The sequence below is a fragment of the Hyperolius riggenbachi genome, chromosome 3 (assembly GCF_040937935.1).
Source record: "Hyperolius riggenbachi isolate aHypRig1 chromosome 3, aHypRig1.pri, whole genome shotgun sequence".
In the NCBI taxonomy this organism is placed as follows: domain Eukaryota; kingdom Metazoa; phylum Chordata; class Amphibia; order Anura; family Hyperoliidae; genus Hyperolius; species Hyperolius riggenbachi.
The window spans coordinates 426,810,094-426,835,528 of NC_090648.1; the positions used below are offsets into that span (position 1 = coordinate 426,810,094).

Sequence of the window (25,435 nt, forward strand, 5' to 3'; positions counted from 1 at the left end):
CAGGTGGATCTGATCTGCAGATGAATGTCCGTTAACCACTTTACCCCCGCCCGTACGGATTTCTCCGTCCCTTTTTCCATCCTATAACCCCCAGGGACGGAGAAATCCGTACTTTGCGCACTCCCGCCGCTGCCCGCGCTCCCGCTCGTAAACACGCCGCCCGCCGCTAGTAAACACGCCGCCGCCCGCTCGCCTGGAGATCAATGAACGGGAAAATCCATTCCCGTTCGTTGATCTTAGCCCCGCAATGATCCGCTGCTCTCCGATGGGCAGCGAGATCATTGTGAAACGATACATACTTACCCAGCCTCCAAGTACTTCCTCCAAGCTTCCGGAAGGATGCTTGGAGGTCGCATTAAAGAGGAACTGTAACGACAAAACGGCCCCTGGGGGGTACTCACCTCGGGTGGGGGAAGCCTCAGGATCCTAATGAGGCTTCCCACGCCGTCCTGCGTCCCTCGGGGGTCTCGCTGTAGCCCTCCGTACAGCTGTGACGCAATATTTACCTTCCTGGCTCCTGCGCAGGCGCTCTGATGGCTGTCGGCGCCGAAGTAGGCGGAAATACCCGATCGCCGTCGGGTCTGCTCTACTGCGCAGGCGCAAGTTTCCGGCGCCTGCGCAGTAGAGCGGACCCGACGGAGATCGGGTATTTTCGTCTATTTCCGTGCCGAAAGTCGCCAAAGCGCCCCCGCTGGAGCCAGCGAAGGTAAATATTGAAGCTACAGTCGGCTCTGTCGCCGGCTGTTCGGAGGGCTGCAGCGAGACCCCCGTGGAACAGAGGACGGCGTGGGAAGCCTCCTTAGGATCCGGAGGCTTCCCCCACCCGAGGTGAGTACCCCCCAGGGGAGGTTTTTGTTGTTACAGAGCAAAAAGTTACTGTGGCCATCTTGTGGCCAAATAGTAAACTACACCCTACACATTTTTTACATACAAATAAATTACTTTTACACAAAAAATTAACTCATTACCTCCCACACTCCCAATTTTTTTTTTTTTTGTAATAAAAAAAAAAAATTAAAAAATGTACAATAAAAAAATACATAAATAGTTACCTTAGGGACTGAACTTTTTAAATATTTATATCAGGAGGGTACAACACTGTTACTTTATAAACTATGGGCTTGTAATTAGGGATGGACGCAAAACTGAAAAAAATGCACCTTTATTTCCAAATAAAATATTGGCGCCAAACATTGTGATAGGGACATAATTTAAATGGTTTTATAACCGGGACAAAAGGGAAAATACATTTCATGGGTTTTAATTACAGTAGCATGCATTATTTAAAAACTATAATGGCCGAAAACTGAAAAATAATTAATTTTTTCCCACTTTTTTTCTATTTTCCCATTAAAACACATTTAGAATACAATAATTCTTGGCATAATGTCCCACCTAAAGAAAGCCTAATTGGTGGTGGAAAAAACAAGATATAGATCGTTTAATTGTGATAAGTAATGATAAAGTTGTAGACGAATGAATGGAAGGAGCGCTGAAAGGTGAAAATTGCTCTGGTGGTCAGGGGGTAAACCCCCTCAGTGGTGAAGTGGTTAAACAAGGTGTGTATGAGATGTGGCCCTAAGAATGCATTTTGCAGGAACAGATCTTTTGCAGATACTGATTTTTTTTGCATTTGTACAGCATCTTTGTGTACAACATCTTGCAAAGATTTTTATCTTATGGCTCTCATACTACATGGAAGGGGGTAAAATTGGTCTGTGATCTTTCATTTTCCAAAGACTTTTATCTCAAGCGTGTACTTATTAAGACCAGCAAACATATGCCCACATGAAGGTGGCAGACAGTGATAACACTGCACAGTAAACCAGAACAACACAGTCACAGTAGGAGTGTCAGTGACCATAACTGTGTAAAGGCCCATACTCACGGGCGAGAAATGTGGCCTGTCGCCAGCACACGTGAGCGTGTGGGCGACAGGCCGGCGACAGCTTCTCGCCAGGTCCCTCCGCGTACACACGCGGAAGAGGGACCAGCGGCAAGGCGGAAGCTGTCGCTGACGTTCCTCCTCCCCCCGCCGGAAGCTCCATGTACCTACATGGAGGTTGCTGTCGCTAGTCCGCGTACTCACGCGGACTAGCGACAGTTGCGGCGGGGGGGCAGCGGCGACTGTCGCCATGCGATTGAAAGTTTCAATCGCCTGGCGACATGAGCGACGGGCGACAGTTCGGGGTGCGCGCGCGTGCGGCGGCCCATACTCACGGGCGACCTGTCGCCGCAACACACACGCGCCGCGTGTTGCGGCGACAAATGTCACTCGTGAGTATGGGCCTTATGGCTACGGCATTCTGAACTTTGGTCATATAGCACAGCCTTCCTTTACTGGAAAGCCATTTACTCTGGATACCCTAGAGCAGGGGTCTCAAACTCGCGGCCCGCGGGCCATTTGCGGCCCTCGATACAATATTTTGTGGCCCTCGCCGGCAAAAGCTTCCTTATAGTTCGCTTCAGTGCTCCCAAGTAATCCGCCGCATCCCGGCCGCTAAACGAGGGCTGCAGAGCCCCCTAATTGCCCGGGGGGTAATCCGCCGGCATTTCCTGGAAGGGGCAGAGCTTTCAGCTTCAGCTCTGCCCCTCCTGACGTCAATCGCCGCACGGATCGCCGCCTCTCCCCGCCCCTCTCTGTGAAGGAAGAGTGAGAGGGGTGGGCAGAGGCGATTGTGAAATTCCTTATGCGGCCCAGCCTCATCCTGACTTTGCCTCCTGCGGCCCCCAGGTAAATTGAGTTTGAGACTCCTGCCCTAGAGTCTTTCTGGTGATCAGTCCATCCTGTCATTCCTGCATGGTCCCAGGTTGAAGTCATGCAACCAGTTGGGTGTTCAGTACCCTTCAGCCTGCTTATGGAACCACTGAAGACATGTGCTTGGTATGGATGCGCTAGTCTTTGAAACTACTCAGAAGCATGAGTAGTTGCAGAGACTGCCTGAGAAGTCTCAAAGAGCTATTTGACCTAGTACATGGATTAACTTCAACCAGAGATGGTGCAGAAACAATGGGATGGACCGAGGACCGGGATGCTCTGTGGCAGGGGTAGGGAACCTATGGCTCGGGAGCTATATGTGGCTCTCTTGATGGCTACATCTGGCTCATAGACAAATCAGTAGGAGTTGATTCACTAAGCTACACTGATCAAGCATTGCAGCTTAGTGTGGCAGCGCAAGAAACATTTTCAAAGTAGGCAAAGTAGACTTACTCGCGCTCCACCCAAAACTGCTGCTCCAATTGTCCCACCCTAGATCCTGTCAGGTCCAGTGACTTCAGTGTGCATGCGCAGAAGAGGGCTCACGCCCATGTTGCCAATTGCCATGGTGATGTATATACAGTTTATCCTCTGGGCAGAGGAAGGGTCAGACACGTCTTCAGCTTCTCTTGGGTTTCAGCAACATCAGCAATTTCCCCGAAAGCCAGACAGGAGGAATACCGGCTAACAGCTTGTACAATTAGCTAGCTGACCTGGGGGTTGATTCACTTTGTAGAATGAGATCCTTGCACTTTCATTGGCCTAATAGGCTGTCTGTCACTTGAATCAACCCCCAAGTCAGCTAGGTAATTGTATATGCTGTTAGTTGGTATTTCTCCTGTCTGGCTTTCGGGATAATTGCTGTTGTTGCTGAAACCCAAGAGAAGCTGAAGACGTGTCTGACCCTTCCTCTGCCCAGAGGATCAATGGTATACACATCACCATGGCAACATGGGCGTGAGCCCTCTGCTGCACATGCACACTGTGCCAGTTTGAAACATATTGTATGGCTCTCACAGAATTACATTTTAAAATCTGCGGCGTTTATGGCTCTCTCTGCCAAAAAGGTTCCTGACCCCTGCTCTATGGTATCCAGAGCCTTGCCTCTATTTTCACATTCAACTGATAAGACTTGTAAAGGAGCTGAATATCCATATGACAACATCACCATTGTCACCCTACTCCTGCATTGTCCTAGCAGCAGATTTTATGAGAGGAGTTGATGCTGCTTGTTGCACAACTGTGTGCTAGATATAAAACTATAGTATACTTCCCGTGGACCCTAGAGATGTTCAACGAGATGCTACCTCTTTATGTAGCCTTTAGCTGCCTTTCAAAGAGATGTGGCAGAAAGCAATGAGCGATAGTATTACCTGGAAGTTTTCTCGGATCCGTTCTGGATTGAAGCTTTTCGGAATGACCACAACCCCTCTTTGAACATTGAAACGTAGCGCCACTTGGGCAGCTGTCTTGCCGTATTTCTTGCCAATATCATTCAAGGTTGGATCATCAAGAAGAGGCGGAGAAGACACATTCACCCTAAAGGAGGTGGATAAAAATAATGGGTTTAGCTCAGACCTCATTACATATCTATTTGTCACATCTCTATAGAATAATACTACAACCTGAACTCTAGGAAACTTAGAACATCTACTGAATTTGACTCTTTAGCAGCCAATTTATTTAGAGGCTCGCAAGTGCTCCAGGCCAATTTATTTTAGCAAATGTTTTCTTACATTTCCCTGCTTCTAATTAGTACTGCTGTAATGTGTATTTACCTCCACTTGTCACAAGTGGGCAGTCTGAGACTAACAGAGAAACTCTGCTTTCAGTTTCTATATTTTCTGTTAGTAGACAGAGATCAAAGCATTTCAAGAATTTACAGCACAACGAGTTCTGCCGACTGAGGTCAAAAGCAGTGCATTTATCTCAAACAAGATAATTCTATTGAAGTTGCTAGTGGGTTAAGGTACACTAGAATAAAACATTGATTTCCAGAATTTTTGTTTATTTGTGTCAGAATGTAACACATTGGCATAGTGTTGTCCAGGAGTGTAACTATCACACCTTCATCCCCAGTTGTCATCAACTGCCAAATGCATGCATGGACAGGGTAAAAATGTGGGCGGGACTGTCTGGAAGTAACAAAAATCCGCCTCTCAGGACCAAAGCAATCTTTTTAGAGAGAAGTAAAAGGGGAAAACCGAGAACCCACTATGGTGTAGTATATAAAGTCTAATTCATTATCGACAAGGTCAATGAAATGATATTCATAAATGATACTCACAGGCAACCACTGTAAATGCAGGTGGTGAGATTAAACCCGACCCCACTCGGGCTAAGAAGTAGCAGCTGGAAATAAGGGGTAACACCCCTCCACTAGGGGTGTACAATAAACTGGACTGAAGAAGGATAAACACTAAAAACAGCTAAAACATTGAAGGTAGCGGTGGACTTACCAACAAATGGACAACAAATAACACATTAGGTCTATTTCCAGATAAAAAAACAAAACATTTTATTGGCCAACACTCCAAAAAGTGGAGTATTCTAAAATAAAGTGTTTTGTTTTGATCTCAGAACAACCTTTATTGAATCTGTTGCGAGTCTGTTGGTATGTATTGCAACAGTAATAGGGCAGACTGAGGCCTAGCTGTTTTGGATGAGGCTCAATAGCCACTTAATGTTGGCTGTGATTCCCAATGTAAACTGTGACGGATTGCGAAGAAACCGCATCAAGTTCTGGCAGTGAGGCGGCGGAATCCGCGCACAGAGCGGCGGTTTCCCCGCAGCAACTGGTTTGTCTGGACCTAGTAGTGCACACAGATGGAGAGCTACGTGCGCGCGTGCCGCAAGACAGGCTCTTTATGCCAATAGGAGAAGGGTCAGCTGATCGAGGCGGTCAGCTGATCTCAGCTCAGCAGGTGATTGGTTGATGGGAGCTGGGCGGCGCTGTGGAGCGCTTTACTATATATATCTCTTGCTGTTCAGTTGCTGGTTGTCTGGCGTTGCGAATACCTATGTGTTAGCACTCAGACCTTAGTCAGATCCTTTAGTGTGGTGGAACCAGGAGGACCTGGGAAATCCGCACTTAGCCAGTTCACTGTATTATTATCTGTGTATTCTCTAGCATAGTTCCAGGGTGTAGAGACCACGGACCTCACACCCCAGACTAGGAATATTGTATATCATCTGTGTTATTCCTTAGACCAGTTCCAGGGTGTAGAGACCAAGGACCTCACACCCCAGACTATGAATATTGTATATCATCTGTGTTATTCCTTAGACCAGTTCCAGGGTGTAGAAACCATGGACCTCACACCCCAGACTAGGAATATTGTATATCATCTGTGTTATTCCTTAGACCAGTTCCAGGGTGTAGAGACCACAGACCTCACACCCCAGACTAGGAATATTGTATATCATCTGTGTTATTCCTTAGACCAGCCCCTGGGTGTGAGACCACGGACCTCACACTCTAGACTAGGCATTATTGGATATCTGTTTATGAATTGTATCTCTCCTGACTTCTCTTCTGTTTTCTGATTCGGTACCTTCGCACATCTGATCTACTGTTGCCGACTCTGCCTGTCCCTGGTTACCGAATTTGTCTCCTGTCTCTGTACTTTATCTGCCTGTGTGTTACCGACCCGGCCTGCCCAACCCCTCTGGCTGTCACCCAACCTTTGGGTGCTCAGTCCTCCTGCAGGGGTCCCCTGCTCCTCAGAGGGGGCCCTGCTGCAAAACCAGTCGGGGACTCTCCCTCCTGGAGCCCTTGACTGCAGTAGAGTCTTTCTCTACTTATTGGACCACCTGCTACCCCGGTGGTTTAATTCCTACTGTTACACCAAACACTTACACGCTTCAGGTGTCTAGAGGTTAGTGCTATATCTGTATTATTGGTGATTCTGCAGATCATCCATAATCAGGTATAGATCTGTATTCTTGATGATACTGCAGATCACCAATAATCATATTCTCTCTGGTTGCTGACACCCATCGTTACATAAACGTAAATAGGCCTTGTTCAGCCTTCTATGGCTCATACACACGGGGCACAACTGCCGCCACAAGCACGTGACACGCGCATGTCTGGGCGACAGTTGCCCCATGTGTATGAGGCGCGCACCCCGAATTGTCGCCGGAGACAGAAGTTGCCAGCGATTGAACTTTCCAATCACATGGCAACTGCTGTCTTCGCAACTGTCGCTAGTCCGCCACACGTACTGCGTGTGTATGTGCGGACTAGCGACAGCTACCCACAGCCAGAAGGGAGCTTCCGGCGGGGGGACAGAACTTTCGGCGACAGCTTCCGCCGCATCTCTGTCCCTCTGTGCAACGTGTGTACAGCTGCCGCACAGAGGGACAGAGATGTCTCTTGTCTGCTTACAACTGCAGACATTTGTGCCTCATATGTATGAGGCTTTAGGGGAAAATGCAGAAGACAAGTCGATTAGCATAATCTTTAGATTTATCATGTGCCCAAGAAGTTTCTTCTATACTATCCAGGACACATGACATCAGTAAAATAAAAATCAGGCAATATACAAAGTGATCTTTACTTTGTTTAAAGAAATTAAATTGTTAAAGGACAAATTAAGTGAGAGGTATAAGGAGGCTGCCATTTTTATTTTCTTTTAAGCAATACCAGTTACCTGATTATCCTGCTGATCCTCTGCCTCTAATACTTTTAGCCATAAACCCTGAACAGGCATGCAGGAGATCAGGTGTTTATGACATTATTGTCAGATCTGATAAGGTTAGCTGCATGCTTGTTTCTGGTGTGATTCAGACACTACTGCAGCCATTTGGCTGCCAGGCAACTGGTATTGCTTAAAAAAAAATATGGCAGTGTCAGGATCTCTCCTGTAGCATGTTCTGTCGTTTGCAGTTGAACTGCAACCGGGCAATTCTGACTTATCTGCTTGCATTCGGTTGAGCATTCGCAATATGTCTCATTGTCATTTGCAATCACTCTGCAGTTCAGAGCAGCTCAGGATGCTGTAATGAATCCTCCTATTGCTTGCTGCAGTTGAAAAGCAGCCAGATAGCCCTGGATTTCCTGCATGCATATTGTTGCATAATATTGCATGTATTTGTTATGAGAGTCCTTTTTCACAGTCGGCTGGCACCTTGTGGTCAAGCTAGCTCAGGATTGAGTGATTACCATTCAGCTGTGTGGGAATTTGCATGTCTGTATTCATTGGCTGATGTCCACATAAAAGTCTGCCTCCCATTTCAGACTCGGCCCGACATAGCATACAGCTCCCTGGGTTGTTGCTGGGTCAATGCTGTGAAAATATTGTGTATTGCCTTGCTTTGTATTTCCATGCCTGCTGGATGTTTGCTGCACCCGCGGCGGGTCAGTGAAGTCCACTATCCTGCTAATTGGAGACTGCCTTCACCACGCTGGTGACTGGTAGTTATCCATCTTGCCTTGTTCCTGAGGACGTAACTGACGCAGCAGTTGCCATTAGTTACGCTCCTACCTGTTTGTCTTGTCTTTGTCAGTGTGAATGTTTGCCGTCGCTGAGGCAGCGACTAGATTGGCAAAGCATTCCGTCTGTCTGTCTGTTATTTGTCTTGTTACTCAGCCTGAGGATTAGTTCGGCGTCGCTTTAAGCAGCCATTGTATATTAATGCGACTTTCACTTTCATGCCAGATTGACTTAGATACGACCTTAGCTTTACTGACCATTCTCTCGCCTAGTCCTTTGTAGCGCAGCCATCTGATCTAACGTGTATGACCTTAGCCTGTTACCGACTCTGATTCTGTCTAGTCCACTGTACCACTGCCATTTGATCTAACGTGTATGACCCTAGCCTGTAACCGACTACGTCTGTTGTGTATTGTATCACATAGCATCTAGCATGATAGACGGTATCAGAAGCCCAGAGCTGCAGTTGCTCTGGGCAATTTTGCTCCCTTGTTCATTACTCCTGTAGCCACCTGTGTAGCCTCTTCCATTACCCAGCTACAAAGTCTTGAGCACACACACTGACTCAGAAAGTATACCCCCCAAGCATTACAGGCAGCATCCATATACCTCTCACTACACTTATCCTTTAATAGGGTGCTTCTGCATAAGTTCTTGTTGTCATGCCTTAGGTGATGACACACATTTTATATCAGGCTTATACAAACAAGTTAATAAAGTAGAAAGACCTTTGAGCAGAAATAAACTAAGCTAGCAATAAACTGCATTAAGCAGAAATTGATTTTTTGTTGTTCAGTGAACTTTCATAAGACAAATATTTTAAGCAAGCTACATAAACCACATTTACAAACAATTTGAAGTTCCCTGTCACTACATTGAGAAGGATTATTCACCAGAAAACACTTAAAGTGAACCTTAAGTCAGAAAAAAAAATCAGTTTTAGTCACCTGGGGCTTCTACCAGCCCCCTGCAGCAGTCCTGTGCCCTTGCAGCCACTCACTAATCCTCTGGTCCCCCGCTGCCAGCTAGTGTAATTTTTGCCGACAGGCCCGTCAGGACTGGCCACGCGTAGCTTTTTCCGCATTCCCGACTGCAATTAGCGCTATTGCGAGCCGCAACGCGTACAAAAATATGCATTGCCGCATATCTATGCGTTCGTAATGCGGCAACGCGTATTTTTGTACGCGTTGCGGCCCGCAATAGTGCTAATTACATTCGGGAATGCGGAAAAAGCTACGCGTGGCATGTCCTGACGGGCCTATCGGCAAAAACTAGACTAGCAGGGGACCAGAGGATTAGTGAGTGGCTGCGAGGGCACAGGACTGCTGCAGGGGGCTAGTAGAAGCCCCAGGTAAGAAAAACTCATTTTTTTTCTGGCTTAAAGGGAAGGTCCAAGCAAAAAAAAAAAAAATGAGTTTTACTTACCTGGGGCTTCTACCAGCCCCATGTAGCCATCCTGTGCCCTTGTAGTCACTCACTGCTGCTCCAGTCCCCCGCTGGCAGCTTTCTGACCTCGGAGGTCAGGGCCACATTGCATACATTTTTACGCATTCCAGCTAGTGCAGGAACAAAAATGTACGCGTTGCACCACTAACGCGTAAAAATGTATGTGTTAATGTTCCTGCACTAGCGGGAATGTGTAAAAATGTACGCAATTCGGCCCTGACCTCCGAGGTCAGAAAGCTGCCAGCGGGGGACTGGAGCAGCAGTGAGTGACTACGAGGGCACAGGATGGCTGCATGGGGCTGGTAGAAGCCCCAGGTAAGTGAAACTCATTTTTTTTTTTTTGCTTGAACCTTCCCTTTAAGTGTCTCTTTAAGATAGCTGCCAGTATTCTCAGGAGTGGACGTCTCAGCAAATGTTCAGAGCAGGTTCTACACACTTTAGTTAGCATGTTAAATGTTAAAGTTCATGAATAATTGGAAAGAGATTAAATGTATGGAAAAGTTACCAGGAGAAAGACTCTTCTCGAAAAAAAAACAGGATAACACAGCTTAGGTTTGCAAAGCCGCATCTTAACAAGCTGCAAGACTTCTGGAACAATGCCCTTTGGACAGACAAGACCAAAATGGGGATGTTTGGCAATAATGCACACTGACCCATTTGGCAAAAACAGAGCATAGCATATCAGCACAAACACCTCATACCAACTGTGAGGCAGGGTGGTGAAGAGATGACGATTTTGGTTTGTTTGGCAGCCACAATACTTAGGCAACTTTCCGTTATTGAGCAAACCATGAACTTTATATACCAAAGTGTTCTAGAGTCAAATATGAGGTCAGCTGAGCGACAGATTTGCTGAAATTGGTGCATTTTACAGCAGAATGGTCCCAAGATCACCAGGGAATCTATAACAGAATGGCTGGAGAGAAAGAGTTACAATGACCCAGTTAAAGTCTAGACCTCAACGTGATTGAAATGGTGTACCAGTCCAGGACCTTAAGAGACTTGTGGACAAACCAGTGCCTATAAACCTCAATGAAATGAAGCAATGATGTAAAGAAGTGTGGGCCACAATTCTTTCACAATGATGTGAGAGGGTGATAAAGTCACAAAGAACGCTTCTCAAAGTTATTGCGTCATAAAGGTGCTTCTACTAGCTGTTAAATCATGGGTTGTACTTAATTTTCCACAAATGGCTACTCAATTTTGGCTTCATATTTGTTAAATAAAATCACATGGTGGAAGTTGCGGTGTGTTTTACACCTGTGATGTTATGTTAGAACTTTTTTATATTGTGTCTGTATATGTAACTTGGAATTAAAAGAAAGTGTACTTTCTTTCTCTCATTACTGTATACTGATTGATACCATGGATTTGATGTCTATTTTCTTTTAGAGGTTTGTAGCCATTTCAGTTTGTGTCTGAATTTCCTGACCCTTATGTGGTATTAGGAGAAGGAAGTATGCCCTGCAACACATTTCCTCTGTGCATATGAGGATGACTGCTGGTTCCATCAACATTTTGGCCATTGTTTTTTGTGGGTAAACTTTATTTTGCAGCAACAATTTGAAATTACTGTGGTCAAGACAAACACAGATTTCACATTGCAGAGATAACAAGAATAAATAGAGCATCCAAAGCACACAATAACAGGTTAAATAACTCTTCAGTTAATCTAGCACAGCTCAACATGTGAGAGAGATAAATATTTGTTCTTATGGCCCCAAGCAATCAGTCATCTTCTCTGTTTTCAAACCAGCGGTGTAAAAATAACAGTTCAAAGCAGGACAAATGTTTTTAGGGGAACCAACAATCCCTCTCACATTCACTTCAGGAACTTAGCTGAAAGGGACCCTGAGGGCCTGAGCAGTGGGTTAAAATGAAAATCGGGACTTACCTGGGGCTCCTCCAGACCCCATAGCCCACGAGGTCCGCCCACATTCTCTTCCTCTCTTCCGTGGTGGATCTGGTAATCCAGCTGTCACGGAAGAGCCGTGAGAAAAGAGAACGCAATCGCAATCCATTTGTTGCACCGATTGCCGTTGATGTGTCAGATCAGAATCTGACGTTTAGGGATAGCAGGCTGCCAAGCCTTGGGGGGTCTTCTCTTGGGAATCGGCTCTTTCATAGAGTTTCTTTTCATGGGGATTACTTTGTTCTTCAGGGAAGCCAGTGGTTACATTCAATTACCTGGTTCAAAGGAACTTCTCTCTCAGCTGAGTGTGTTTCAGTACCATTTGGCCTAACCTACTTTAGAATGCAGGGAGTCCAGAAGACAGTTTCGCAGGTACCTGTAACAACTCAGACCAGGTAATTAACCTCGTCACAGTTACCTGTGAATGACAGCATACGCAGGAATAGTCAGGAAACACACCGCAGGGGGCCTATTCAGAACCTACATTCCCCCATACAGCCTGGGAGCAGCTTAGCATGGTTCCTACTATGGATAGCACAAAGTGGAAAATATACCCAGTAATTTTTTGGTAAGATTGTAGCTGAATGCCACTGACTATATCTATCATAATAATACATGATGAAATGGCACACGTTTTAAGATATCGTGGAAGTTCCTAGCTCTTTTCTAAGGTGAGACATTAATTTTGGTGCAAACACTTGAGCTAGACTCGTGATTCTTGACCTCTGTATGATCCACCAGATCCACTGTGTATTAATCTGTTACCAGCGCAAATGTGGCATTTATCTGTTTTGAATGACAGGGTTATATAAGTTTAAGCCTAAATCTCTCTCCAAGGACATGGACTGTGATTGGTTGTCAACCAGAGGGGCAGGCTTGGTCCCACCCCAAAACTAGCTTCAATAAAACAAATCTTCAGGCAGAGAGGAGGAGTCCTCCAAATTCCATCTGCACGAAGGCATGCTGTTGCTCTGAGGACCGAGCAGCGGCCATATGTGTTTGAACTTTGCTCCGGAAACAAAGAAACTTCATGTGTTTTCCCAGAAAGGATATATTTTTACCTGACCTTAAGTATACCTATTTTCTTCCCTTTTTATTTTTATACTGGTCTACTATTGTCTCCATAATTGTTGATTTTAATGCTTTTCTGTATATATTAATTATTTATATTGCATTTATAATAAAAGACTTCTAAAAGTCATTTATTTGCTCAGCTCAGTTCAGCTTTGCTCAACAGTGTTTTAACTGTTCTATTTGCAGGTATTAGTGTCAGGCAGATTGGGGCTTCTCTTCCCATCAAAAAGAGGGAATGGCAGCCTAGTATTTTGTGTTCACACGCCTCACTCTGGTCTGTTTTAGCTCATTGATTGCGTCCACAAGATTGGATGGTCTGTGTGCTGAAACCAATTAGAAGGCATTGTGCAGTCCGGCCACTAGGGGGCATGTGACATCGGCGACTTCGACTGAAGTTGTGCATGTGCACCTCCGCACACACCCTTTGTGTCATCACGCCAGTCGCTGCAACAGTCCTGCGCATGCGCGGCTTTCTAAAGAATGATGTGCGTATGCCTCTTATGGCGACCAGACGCGCACGTGAGACATCAGCCGAAGTCGACCACAGAAAAGAGGAAGAGGATGCCGGCAGACCTTGCGGGCTACGGGGGACAGGAGGAAGCCCCAGGTAAGCCTAGGTCCACATGGACCCGGTTTGGTTATTTGTTCCCCCCCCCCCCTCTGTTTTTATGTGTTTTAAGATGTTTGGAGCATACATTTCCAGTCCGTATTCTGGAAATGTATGCGCCGAACTGGAGGGTGAAGCAGCCAGGACGGGGGTGACAGCGGTCGTCGAGGAGGGGAGACCCCCCCATCCCTCACCTGGGTCCCCGTCCTCTCTACCCCTCCGGCTACATGCGCAAAAGTAATTAAAGTGTATGTATGCAGCAAGCGGGGAGCTTACCTTCTTTACTTCCTCCGCTCGCCGGAGGGCCGCATTGCAGGTAGTGACGCACCGAGCGGAGGAAGTAAAGAAGGTCAGCTCCCCGCTCGCCGCATACGTACACTTTAATTACTTTTGCTCATGTAGCTGGAGGAGTAGTGGGGACGGGGGACCCAGGTGAGGGGGGGGGGGCGTCCCCCCTCCCTGCCGACCACTGCTACCCTTGTCCTGGCTGCTTTCCCCTCCAACATGGCGGCCCCCCTCTCCCCCCCAGGCTGGGACACAGAAAACGGATCAGTTTCTTTATCCAAAAGTGCCTGTGTAGAGGGGGATCAGTTTTCCCATTGCCTGCCACTACCCCTCCATGTATCAGGATCCATATGCGGTGCAGGAAAATGCAGCAGATCCGGACCTTCCGTTCAGGTTATGAAAACGGGTCCCCGCAAACACAGATGGATTCGTTTTTTTGTTTAGGTAAAGACAGCTGCTATTTTTAACATTGCTATCCGTGGCTCCAGTTTTGATCAAGTTTTAAAAACACCACAGATACGTTCCCAGACCTAGTGTGAACCTACTCTAAGCCCTGATTTTCATTTTAACCCATTGCTCAGGGTCCCGCAAAGTGTAGCGCCTCTTCCGGATGCTCCTCAATGTAAAAGATTTCAAATGTAAAGTAAAAATCTACCCATCACAATGAAAATAGAAAAGACATTTCACATTACAAAGATAGCAAGATTAAAAAGAACATCCAAAGCACACAAATAAAAGGTTTAATAACTCTTCAGTTATTCTAGCACAGCTCAACATGTGAGAGATAAATATTTGTTCTTATGGCCCCCAGCAATTAGTCATCTTCTCTGTTTTGTCTTCAAACCAGTGATGTAAAAATAACAGTTCAAAGCAGACAAATATTTTAGGGGAATCAACAATCCCTCTCACATTCACTTCAGAAACTTAGCTGAAAGGAACCTTGAGCAGTGGGCTAAAATGAAAATTGGGACTTACCTGGGGTTACCTCCAGCCCCCTGTAGCCTGTGAGGTCCACCGGTATCCTCTTCCCCTCTTCAGTGGTACCGCTGGCGGCTCCAGTAATCAAGTGACTTTGACTAAAGTCGCCCGTGGTGACACGAAAGGAGGGGGGATTGCGGGCTGCGTTGAGAGGTTCTTTGCAGAGAGAGTTAGGGCAATGTAGAGGTGGGGTAGGCCTCCGTGAAAAGGTCAGTTTTGAGGGCTTGTTTGAAAGTGTTGAGGGGGGAGGGGGGCAAGCCTGATGGGCAGTGGGAGAGAGTTCCACAGGATGGGGGCAGCTCTAGTAAAGTCCTGTAGTCATGCATGGGAGTGAGAGATGCGTGGCATGGTTAGGAGGAGGTTGTTGGAGGGGCAAAGTGGCCGGCCAGGTGTGTATCTGTTCACCAGGTCAAAGATGTAGGTCGCGTAGGACTTGTCTACAGATTTGTAGGCCAAGCAAAAGTCCATAGACCTTACTTGTTTCTAGTGTGCAGGGCAAGGGCACAGGGCATGCAGGTTTGTGTGTTGTAGCGCCACCCCATTGCACACTCGCCAGTGTACAGTAATTATGCTATCACATGGCCCAACGTGGTCTCAAAGGAGTTTAAATCCACGTAGACCGACGCTGTGCCAGACTAGATCGAGCAACAGCACAGGAAGCCCAAATGCCCGTATGTGATATTTATATTACATGGCACAACAGTGGGGGTAGGTGGATGGGGTCACAGGGATCTAGTGTCAGACTTAAGGTGGCCATACATCAGGCAACTTGGCGGCCGATTGACCATCTAATTCGATTATTATAATCAAATTGGATAAAAATTGGTGACACCAAGTGCATGCCCGACCGACAAAGCGACCACTTTCGGGACGGAAATTGGTCGCATTGTTGATAGCGCGTGCTGCAAGATGTTGGGCCGAAGTTGGTTGGTCGGGTGCACGGGACCGACGAAACCGTCCATCGCCTCGGGGCTGTGCCCCACTAATGTCAATGTCCCCCCGGTGCCCATGTAAAGTATACATTACCTGTCCGTGGCCTCCGCTTGTCCCCCGCTGCTCCTGGTGCATTATCCTCTTCCGCATACACGCACGCCCCACGTGGTTTCCTGGAAAGTGTGCACGTGTGACATCACACAAGCGTGTTTTTACTAGGAAATCACGTGGGGCACGCGTGTATTTGCAAGAAGAATCCCGGAAGCCTGCGGGGGACAAGCAGAGGCCGCGGAGAGGTAATGTATACATTTACTGGCATGGGGGACATTACATTAGGGGGGCACAGCAGCGAGAGCCTATTCCGAATTGATTTCAGCATGAAATTGATCTGGAATCGGCCTGTGGTGTTTAGGCAGCTGACATATCTTTCTCTTATCAGATTCGATAAGAGAGAGATTTGTCTCTTGGTCGAATCTGCCCATACAATGCTAGATGTATGGCTATTTAGGTCTGATACTTTGATTTAAAATGGCTGACACTGTGTGAATTTTACCTGGCAACAGCGCCATCTAGCAGCCATTTTTCTGTGTCTGACTATGTGCAAGTTTGGGCCTATACTGGAAAGTGCCAATGTTGGACATAGTCTGACACAAGATGGTGAGGATTAAGATTTACTTTAAGTAAGCAATATGCATGGCACCACCAGCATCTCTAGGCAGGATTACAGCCTATTGCCAGACATTTTCTGCTGTACATCCCCTCTTCAATTTCCTTTCACCCCATGTAATGCATCTTATAGACTTCAAGTGAGATGATTCAATGGCTTGCAAAATTCCTTCTTATCAGGGTTGTGCAGAATTATATTTCAGAAGGATTTAGGAGAGCGAGACTGTGAAGGTTTATGATGCAAAATTACCGGCTGAGAATTAGATGGTGCCAGAACACTATGTCGCTGGTGATCTGAAGATGTAACAGAGGTCAAGCAGATGGTTTGGCATTCATTGGAGTGGGTGCGGGCACTTAGAAAAACCATTATAATTATACAAGCCACATGTACAATATACATTACAACAATATATGTACCCATAGGAATAATCACAAAATTAGGTCAGCTCTGTCCCTTTATGTGATGTTTTGCTAAATTCTTTAGTCAGATCCCTCTTTCTTTCTTATATACAGGATGCTGTATTATGAGGTTTATAATGCACACGCATGTACAATATACAATACAATAATATCTGTACCCATAGGTATTACCACAAAATTAGTTATGCTACGGTCTTTTCTGGTTTACATACCATGTTGCATCTCGACAGGTCCCCAGAGGACTATAGCCCACAATGACGATGTTGTGCTTCTGACAGAATTCCATTAACTTTGGCTGGGTGAAATAAGGGTGACACTCCACCTGTAGCGGTACAGAAAGAAAAGGACATAGTTACATCTGCTGTGGTTTAAGTTGTCTCTGCCACCTGCACAGTAAATAGACACGTGAATGGTCCATTTAGGAGATTGGAGGTAAATTCATATGAGCTGCAGGCTCCTCATCACTACTATGGCGAGATGTGGCAAGTACGTATGGCATGTGGCAGGCTGCAATCAAGATAAAAAAGAATAGACGATTTACATTAGAGTTAAAGATGAAGAAAGAACTATACAAAAGAAGACAAAAGGTAGAAGAAAGCTACAGGAGGGAGAAATATGCAGATTAGAAGAGTGAAGTATGTAGAATGAAACAAGAAGAGGACATATGAGATAAAGGTTACTGAATTTTTTTAAATTTGATTTGTTAGAAATCTGGCAGCACCATTCTGTACTAACTGCAATTGGTGCAGGTCCTTATATAGAGAGAATTGCAGTAGTTCAGCCATGATGTGATGAAGGTGTGACTAGGGTTGAAAGATCCCCTACGGTAAGATGGTGTTTCATTGTTAAAACGTTGTTTCGGCAAAAGTACGACTATTTGACTATAGCCAAGATTTGACTTCTGAAGTTTAAGTCTCGTAATCAGTACACCCAGACTGCACACGAGGTCAGATAGATTTACATTTGAGCTCCCTATTCTTAGCGGTGCTGACAGAGAGTAGAATTGTTTTGATGTCAAGCGCTGACATCTGACTAAAAGAACTTAAGTTATGTCAACATTCAGTTTCAGGAAGTTGCCATTCGTCCACTCCTTTAGCTAAGCTAAGCAAATATTTACTTTTAGAATTGGTTCTACCAGGTTTCAAGAATAAATAAAATAACTGGGTGCCAACACCAAAGCAAAGGTATGTTAGGCCATGTTGTATACAAATAGCAAAGTTAATAGGATTGAGCCATGTGGCACCCAATAATTAGTGGTTTGGACTGAAATGGATACTCTTTGCGTTCTGCCAGTCAAGAAGGATCTGAACCACTGGAGAACTGAGTCATCAAGAACACTGTGCCCCTGAAACATGGTCAGCAAGGTTTCATAGTCAACTGTATCAAAAGCCACCGAGAGATGAAGCAGTATCAGGATGGAGCGGTGGCCCCTGTCTCTTGCCACGAGCAGATCATTGCAGATCCAAGTGAGGGCTGTTACCCAGCTGTAAAGGTTCTAGATAGATAGCAGATAGACAACCTTTTCAAGAACTTTCCCTATGAGGGGAAAGTATATATGCAGTTTTTGATTTAACCTAACTTGATTTAAATAAATTTTTCTGATCAAATTGTTAACACTATCACTTGTACGATTATGAGCATGCTTCACAAAGCTTTTTCCTCTGCTTTCCTCTGTTTTCACCTTATCTATGTTACTTTTTTAAGTTCTAAAAGAGTAAAAATATAATATAATTAAAGTAAGAAAAGTAATATTGAAATTAAGTTAATCAGGAACAACTTTCTTTGAGTGATTACTTTGCTTGTAAATGTGCTGAAAGGTTATTTTTTATAAATTAGGTGATAAATAAGTCATTCATGAGAAGTTTTGTGAATAGAGCCCATGTACGGCCACTATCAGTGTAATGCCCATGTTATCAATTTGTAACTAAAAATAAGAGAAGTAAAAGAAAAAAAGATATTTTCATCTGCGCCATGTTTTACAAAAGTGGGGCAAACTCCTTTCATAAGAAAGTTCACAGCTGTGAAAATCATAAGAAGGAGCAGATCCCCATAGAGTACATGAGCTCTGAACAGCTAAGTACAGTACGTTATAATATTCACAGCTGCAACCATTGACAGGCTTCCTCTGCTACAGAATCTATTGTTCTGTAATGACTAGCAGAACTCCGCATGGGGAACACATCTTGTCTGCAATCTGATGATGCTGCACTAAGCAAAGCAACCGTAACATGTCCTAAATGGACATCATCTGGTGAGACAGCACAGTCTCTTCCCAGGATTCAGAATACAAGCATAAATATAAAAGTTTATCTACGGTCATAGAAATAAGACAATACTGCTTTGCACGTGGTTAGGCTATAATCCAATAGCCTGATATTGTTAGAAACTGTTTCCATTATAGCTTTAAAAATGTATTTACACAAATTGCGGTGTAATTGTCCTTATTCCTACTCAGAAAGTCAGAAGAAAGCCCCTCTAGATTCACCTCCAAGCTTATCTCCTGCCTGAACACGTTTCTTTTCTCCTTATTTCCAGAGCCTGTGATAAATCCTCATATAGGGTTCAACCATAAAAAAATCATGATTGCAAAAGGAATCGCGGTGCAATGCAATCACGGTTTTCATTTTCTTTCAAACACGCGGTTTGCCGCGATTATGACTCCTGGCAGGAAAAAGTAAGCACTGATTTTGCTATGTGATTTGCATGTGCTCCCATTCTTTTAACCTAATTGCAAATGCAGTCAAACTGTAACTACATTTGCGATTTGGCAAAAAACAAATTGCACCACTCTGTACAGGGCACCATGATTACCATGTTAATCATGGTGCAAAACGCATACGTTTCAAAAAATAGATTGAAGTGAATGCAGTGTGTAAGGCCCCGTACAAATGAATGATCCATGACTAGTTTTTAGACAATGGTCTGCTGAAAATCAGCCCAATTACTAAAAAAGATAAAAATCAAGGATGTTCCCAGGGATCTTGACTCTACTTCAAATTCCTAAAGCTGGACTTGGTTCCACCAGATCAGGTGCAAAGGACTAGATCATACACAGTTACATAATTATCTACATTGAAAAAAAAGACAAGCGTCCATCAAGTGAAACCTCTTTGGCAGCACTACACCCTAATCCAGGGGGAAAAATAACCCATAAGAGTAGAAACTACCACCATGACTGGATCAAGGTATCATCTTCCTACATCTAGCAGAGATAGCTGTGGCTGCCCTTCAAAGTAAGGACAAGTATCCAAGCCCCTTCTAAATGGAAGTATAGAGTTCGGCATAACTATTTCCTGTGGTAAGGCATTCCACACTTTAAACACTCATAAGGTGAAGAACCACTTTCCAAACGTGGCAAAACCTTCTATGTTCCTTGTAGAGTTCATGTCCTCTTGTCCTTGGCAGACATTTAGTTTGCTTTGCTCTTTACTGTTAAAGCTTGTGTTGTCATCATACCTAGATCAAAAGAGCTCTCTGAGGCTCTCAGAAAGAGTGTTGATGATGTCAGATTCTGGGAAGTGATTTATGAAGATCACTAAACAATTGGACGTCAATCATTCTACTGTCTGGAAGATTATAAGTAAGATCTATTTAAAACATTTGCCAAACTTGTCCAGCACAGACGTACCTAGAAAAGGCAGGGGTAAAAAGCAAGATGCTGAAAACGAGTCTATTCAGATCCTAGAATTTCTTCACGTGGCCTACAGGTATCGGTATTTATTGCCACTGTTGATGTCAAAGTTTTTCAGTCTTACATTACAAAAACAGTTGCACAAATTAGATCTACATGAGAGGAATACAGCTTTCCAGAGAGATCAGTGTAAAACTTGGCAAAAAACAGTATTTTTGCAAAAATATACAGTACTAACTAATGAGGCAACAATGGTGTCATTATTTGATTACAATGCAAAAAGACACGTTAGGAGAGAACCTAACAGTTTTGCATTAGAAGAATATAAAACCAAATGTATAGCTTGGTGGTGAATATTTTATGGATGGGGCTGTTTTGCTGCATCAAGAAGCAGATTATCTTCACTTCATGTTCTTTAGGAGGGTGCTGGAGGATAAAATAAGGCAATTGGTCAGATTTCCTCATGATACAATGCATTTCGGCTTGTGAAGCTGTGATTGATTGAGGGAAAACATACCCCTATGGCTGCTGAATTTCGAAAAGCTTCAGCTACAAATGAAAAGCTGAAGTGTTTAGGATGAGTTGCTAAAACAGTTAAGTAGCCATGAGAGTTTTTCTAGTGGTGAGTGGACTATGTAGCTTAAGGCAAGACATTGTTTGGCATAGATTATTCAGCTTTCTGCACATGCTGCCAGCCATCCACAGCCTGACTTATGCGGCAAATTTACTTTGTCAGCTTTGTCTGCTGTTTGAGAAGTTGTTATTGCATGTCTTGGTGAAACTCATTTACTGCCTGATGTTTCATACCTGATGCTTAATACCTGGACACTGAGAGCTCTAAACTATACTGCAGTAAACCTTTATGGCATAGTGTGTGAGTGGATGAGTGAACAAGGCTGGTCGCCGGTTGTTTTTAACTAATTGTCAGTGCTGACAGTGCCGTCAATAATTTTAACTGGTGTGTCTATTTTTAGTACTTATTTTTTAAATGTAAATCAATGTCTTACACCACAAATAAGCCCCTTTAACCATTTCAGGACCACAGACTTTACCCCCACCCCTTCCCTAAAGACCAGGCCATTTTTCACAAAAATGGCACTGCAGCTTTAAAGAGAAACCGTGACCAAGGATTGAACTTCATCCCAATCATTAGCTGATGCCCCCTTTTACATGAGAAATCTATTCCTTTTCACAAACGGACCATCAGGGGGCTCTGTATGGCTGATATTGTGGTGAAACCCCTCCCACAAGAAACTCTGAGGACCATGATCCTGGAAAGTTTCCTGTCTGAACCTTGTTGCATTGTGGGAAATAGCTGTTTACAGCTGTTTCCAACTGCCAAAAAAACAAGCAGCAGCTACATCACCTGCCAGCAGTAAAAATGTCACCATGTGATAAATGTCAGAATGTAAATCAGGGATTTAAAAGATTTTACAATGAGCAAACACTGACTAAATCATTTATACATAATTATTGTAAAAATGAAGCACTTTTTATTACATTATCTTCACTGGAGTTCCTCTTTAAGGGCTCGCTGCAGGGCCGCACAACTCAGCACACAAGTGGCTTCCCCCCCCTTTTCTCCCCACCAACAGAGCTGTCTGTTGGTGGGGTCTGATCACCCCCCAGATGTTTGTGGATTTTTTTGGGAAATATTTATTACATTATTTTTCTAATATTTTGTAAAAAAATTTTTTCCTCTACCCTCCTCCCTTCCTCCCCCCGCCAGCCAATCAGCGCAATCGGCTTTGATAGGCTTCAGCCTATCACAGCGGATCGCTTTTGTCCCTCTGGAGGGGACAGCCGAGTGACACGGCTGTCCCCTGTACAGTGCTGCTCCGCTCCGCCTAATAAGCAGGAGATTCGCGCGATCTCCTGCAGAAGCCAGCCCTAGGACTTTACGCTGATTGGAGTTAGACGGTCCTGGGGCTGCCGCCACGGTCACGCCCATAGGCATGACGCGGTCCTGTAGTAGTTAAACATTTTATCTCTCCACAAGTACCTCCCGCCTTTCTACCTGGCAAGCATTCAAAACAGTTACCAGTCTTCCCAGGAGTGGACAATTGTACCCCAAGGTCCGACCATACAATGCTCAGGGAAATTTAAAAACCTAACAGCGGCATCTCAAGACAGTACAGACTTTAGCATGTTAAATGTTTAAGTTCATGACAATACAATTAGAAAAAGACTGAACAAGTATGACAAAAACATAGTAGCAGGCCTTAGGATTACAAAGCTGTATCTGAACAAACCAAAAGACTTCTGCAACAAAAAAAATGTATTGCAATAATGCATAGTGGTGAAAACCAAGCACAGCATAATGGCACAAACCCCTCACACCAACCGGTTTGAGTGGTGGTGGAGGAGTGACGATTTGGGCTTATTTTGCAGCCACAGGACCTAGTTAACTTGCAGTCATTGAACTGACAATTAACTTCTATGGATTGGAAAGCATACATTTTAACTGTGAGCTTAGCTCTACAACAGTTTGTGTAAAATTGGATCATGCAATAGGACAATGATCCCACGCACACAAGCAAATCTACAACAAAATGGCAGTAAAGGAAAGCCTAATAGTCGGTGGCTGCGCTAAACACTAGTGCACGCTGGGGCACTGCCCCCCCCCCCCTGGAAATCACTGTGCCCCCCGAGTGCATTCCCCCCCCCGCTCACTAATATACAGTTAACTGTTTCCAGGAGCATACACTGAACAGGATAGGGTCTGTAAAAAACTCTCCATGTCAGCCTGAGTTTATGTAGGAGTTAAGTAAACCAAGGGTTTTATCTATTTGCCATAAATACCTCACAATCCTTGCAAGATACCTTGTAATTAGTATATTTGGGTAACACTTGCAAAAACATCTCTCTACTGCCTTATGATTGTATGTTCTAACATTGTAGTCAACAGGAATAGAGGCAGAAGAAGGCTTACTATCTGAAAGCTTACTGTTTTTCTTTTAAATTAGCCAATAAATGGTAGTATCCTGATTCAAAACGTCCTGCCTGTAAAATGCAAGCTCTAGTCTGCAGCAATGCTTAGCTACTAAGGTAAGGAATTGCACACACACACTGGGCTCGATTCACAAAAAGGGTGCTAACTCAGTTAGCACGCCCAAAGCTTTTATTGATTGTGCGCAAAGTTTAGCGCTGCGAAACGTCGCACCGGGTGAGCTCAAACCGTCGCACTGAGTACGCCCAAAAAGTCGCACTGTGCTAAACTTTGCGTTTGCGCATCCTAAAAGGCTTTAGGCGTGCTAAGGGGCTTTTAGGCATGCTTACTAAGTTAGCACCCTTTTGTGAATCAAGTCCACAGTTTTTCTCTCCTCCTTCTTCTCTCCCAGACCTGCCACTCAGGGATAGACATAACGGAAAATAGAGAGGAAGGCCTTGTTTCTTATTAAATCATTTTAAAACCTGCTCTGGACCACATTATTTTTTGTATTATGTCCCGATACATGAAGTTTTAGGTGCACTTTTTTCATGACTCTATATTTATAGCAAGCTTGGGCCATATTTATTAAACATTGTAACGTATTTTACTAACGACTATCTACTGTTGCACTTAGTGTGCATTACACTGCTTGCATAGTGCATATTACTCTAGCAATGCTCACATTACTTAGGTAATGCGAGTTGCGCTGTATGTAACAATAACATTAGTGAATACGGTTCTTCATAGCCAAAGTGGATTTTCCCTTTATATTCTTAAAAGGGATACTTTACTGTAGTACAAAAAATCCATAAAATGTACAGTATATCATTGCTATAAAAGTAATTCTGTTAATTTACAGCAATAAATATTATCAGTCTGCAGGTACTGCTTTTAGTTTTTGAAAAAACTTCCTGGAAACCATGGCAATAATACATGGTTTAGTGCCAAAGACATTTGGAATTCTCCTCTCTCGGGCTGTCTTGTTGGATTCTGAATCTGCACAATGCAGGAAGTGAAATGTATCTACCCCTTTGCACCTAGACCAGAGGCAGGGACGGATCTAGACCAAGTTGCCCCAAGTTGCGCCTGGGGCAAGGTCAGGTTTTGGCGCCTAATCTGCCATTTCCCATCCACATTTTGCCGCCTTTTTAAGAATTGAACAAACTGCGCCTGGGGCAAGAGACCCGTTTTCCCTCCCCCCCCCCCCTAGATCCGTCCCTGACCAGAGGTGCCCACACTTTTTCGGCTTGTGAGCTACTTTAAAAATTAGCAAGTCAAAATGATCCAGCTATGCACAATTTTAGGAGCACAATAATATATACAGAATGGAAAATGTAGTATCACTATCTACTCAATGTGCACCCCTGACCTAGACTATGTGAAGAAATTTTAGACATACTAGTGACCTAAGCCCGTTTAAAAGCGGGCTCTAGGTCTGTCACCACCGCGCGCATCCACCTGCCACCTGCACGAATGTGCACCTGCCTGGCGCGCACACGCACCCGACCAACCTGCCTGCCACACACAAACGCCCACCCACTCAGCCGGCCTCCTGGCCCAACATCTGTGTCAGTGCAGGACATGTGCAGTCGCGCAAAAGCACTGACACACGGACATGGGACCCAGGGACACTTATACTTTATTAGTAATATTCTCACCTGGTTGCTGCTGGGTTTGTACTTCAGTCCTGGTTTGTTTAGGATCAATTCAAGCTGCCTGCGGTTGAAATTAGACACCCCCAAAGATTTGCAGAGTCCGGCATCCTTACACTCCTCCAAAGCCTGTAAGATAGAAAAACGTAACTTTACAACATGGGATTGGCTGGGACTCCAACACTTCAGGCCCAGCTGGACAAAAGCAAAAATCCCTTCTAATCTAGTTCACCCTCGGCCAGAGGAGGCCTCTGTACAGGCACACATGATTAGATAGTTCACCATCACATGATTTCAGTACTCGTCCCCTCTTGTGTGGTGTTCATGTTATTGTAAAGATGCCCATACATCTAGCGATTTTGCAGTACGATCGACCATTTGATTCAATCATTTAATCGAATCGAGAGAGAATCGAGTGTGTTCCACAATTCCCAATCGAGGAAAATGGCTGATATCATGTCGAATCGACCAGCTTAGTCGATCAAGCAGGATGCAAGATAACACAGGAATCGGCTACTGTTCACATATCATTCGATCAATTTTTGCATTCAAAGTATGGAGACACAACATTGGTCAGATCGATTAGTGAAGGTGGATCGCATAGGAATCGCTTGTGAGGTGTGGATCACTAGTCGATCGACTTTCGATCAACTATACTGAAGTCGATTCACCAATAAAGTTGATCGCTTTGTTGATTGAATCA

The 25,435-nt window shown here is 44.6% G+C and overlaps 1 protein-coding gene across 2 annotated transcripts in view; it reads right to left on the reverse strand.

Annotated features, from left to right (window-relative positions):
• LOC137564142 (aldo-keto reductase family 1 member D1-like) overlaps window positions 1–25,435 on the reverse strand; it is a 93,283-nt gene that overhangs the window by 6,648 nt on the left and 61,200 nt on the right. For both annotated transcript variants that reach the window (XM_068277583.1, XM_068277582.1), the window contains exons 5-7: window positions 24,739–24,861; window positions 16,730–16,839; window positions 4,132–4,297 (exon numbers count right to left, since the gene is read on the reverse strand). In XM_068277583.1, coding sequence (XP_068133684.1) covers window positions 4,132–4,297; window positions 16,730–16,839; window positions 24,739–24,861 — 399 coding nt within the window. The remainder of the gene's footprint in view (window positions 1–4,131; window positions 4,298–16,729; window positions 16,840–24,738; window positions 24,862–25,435) is intronic.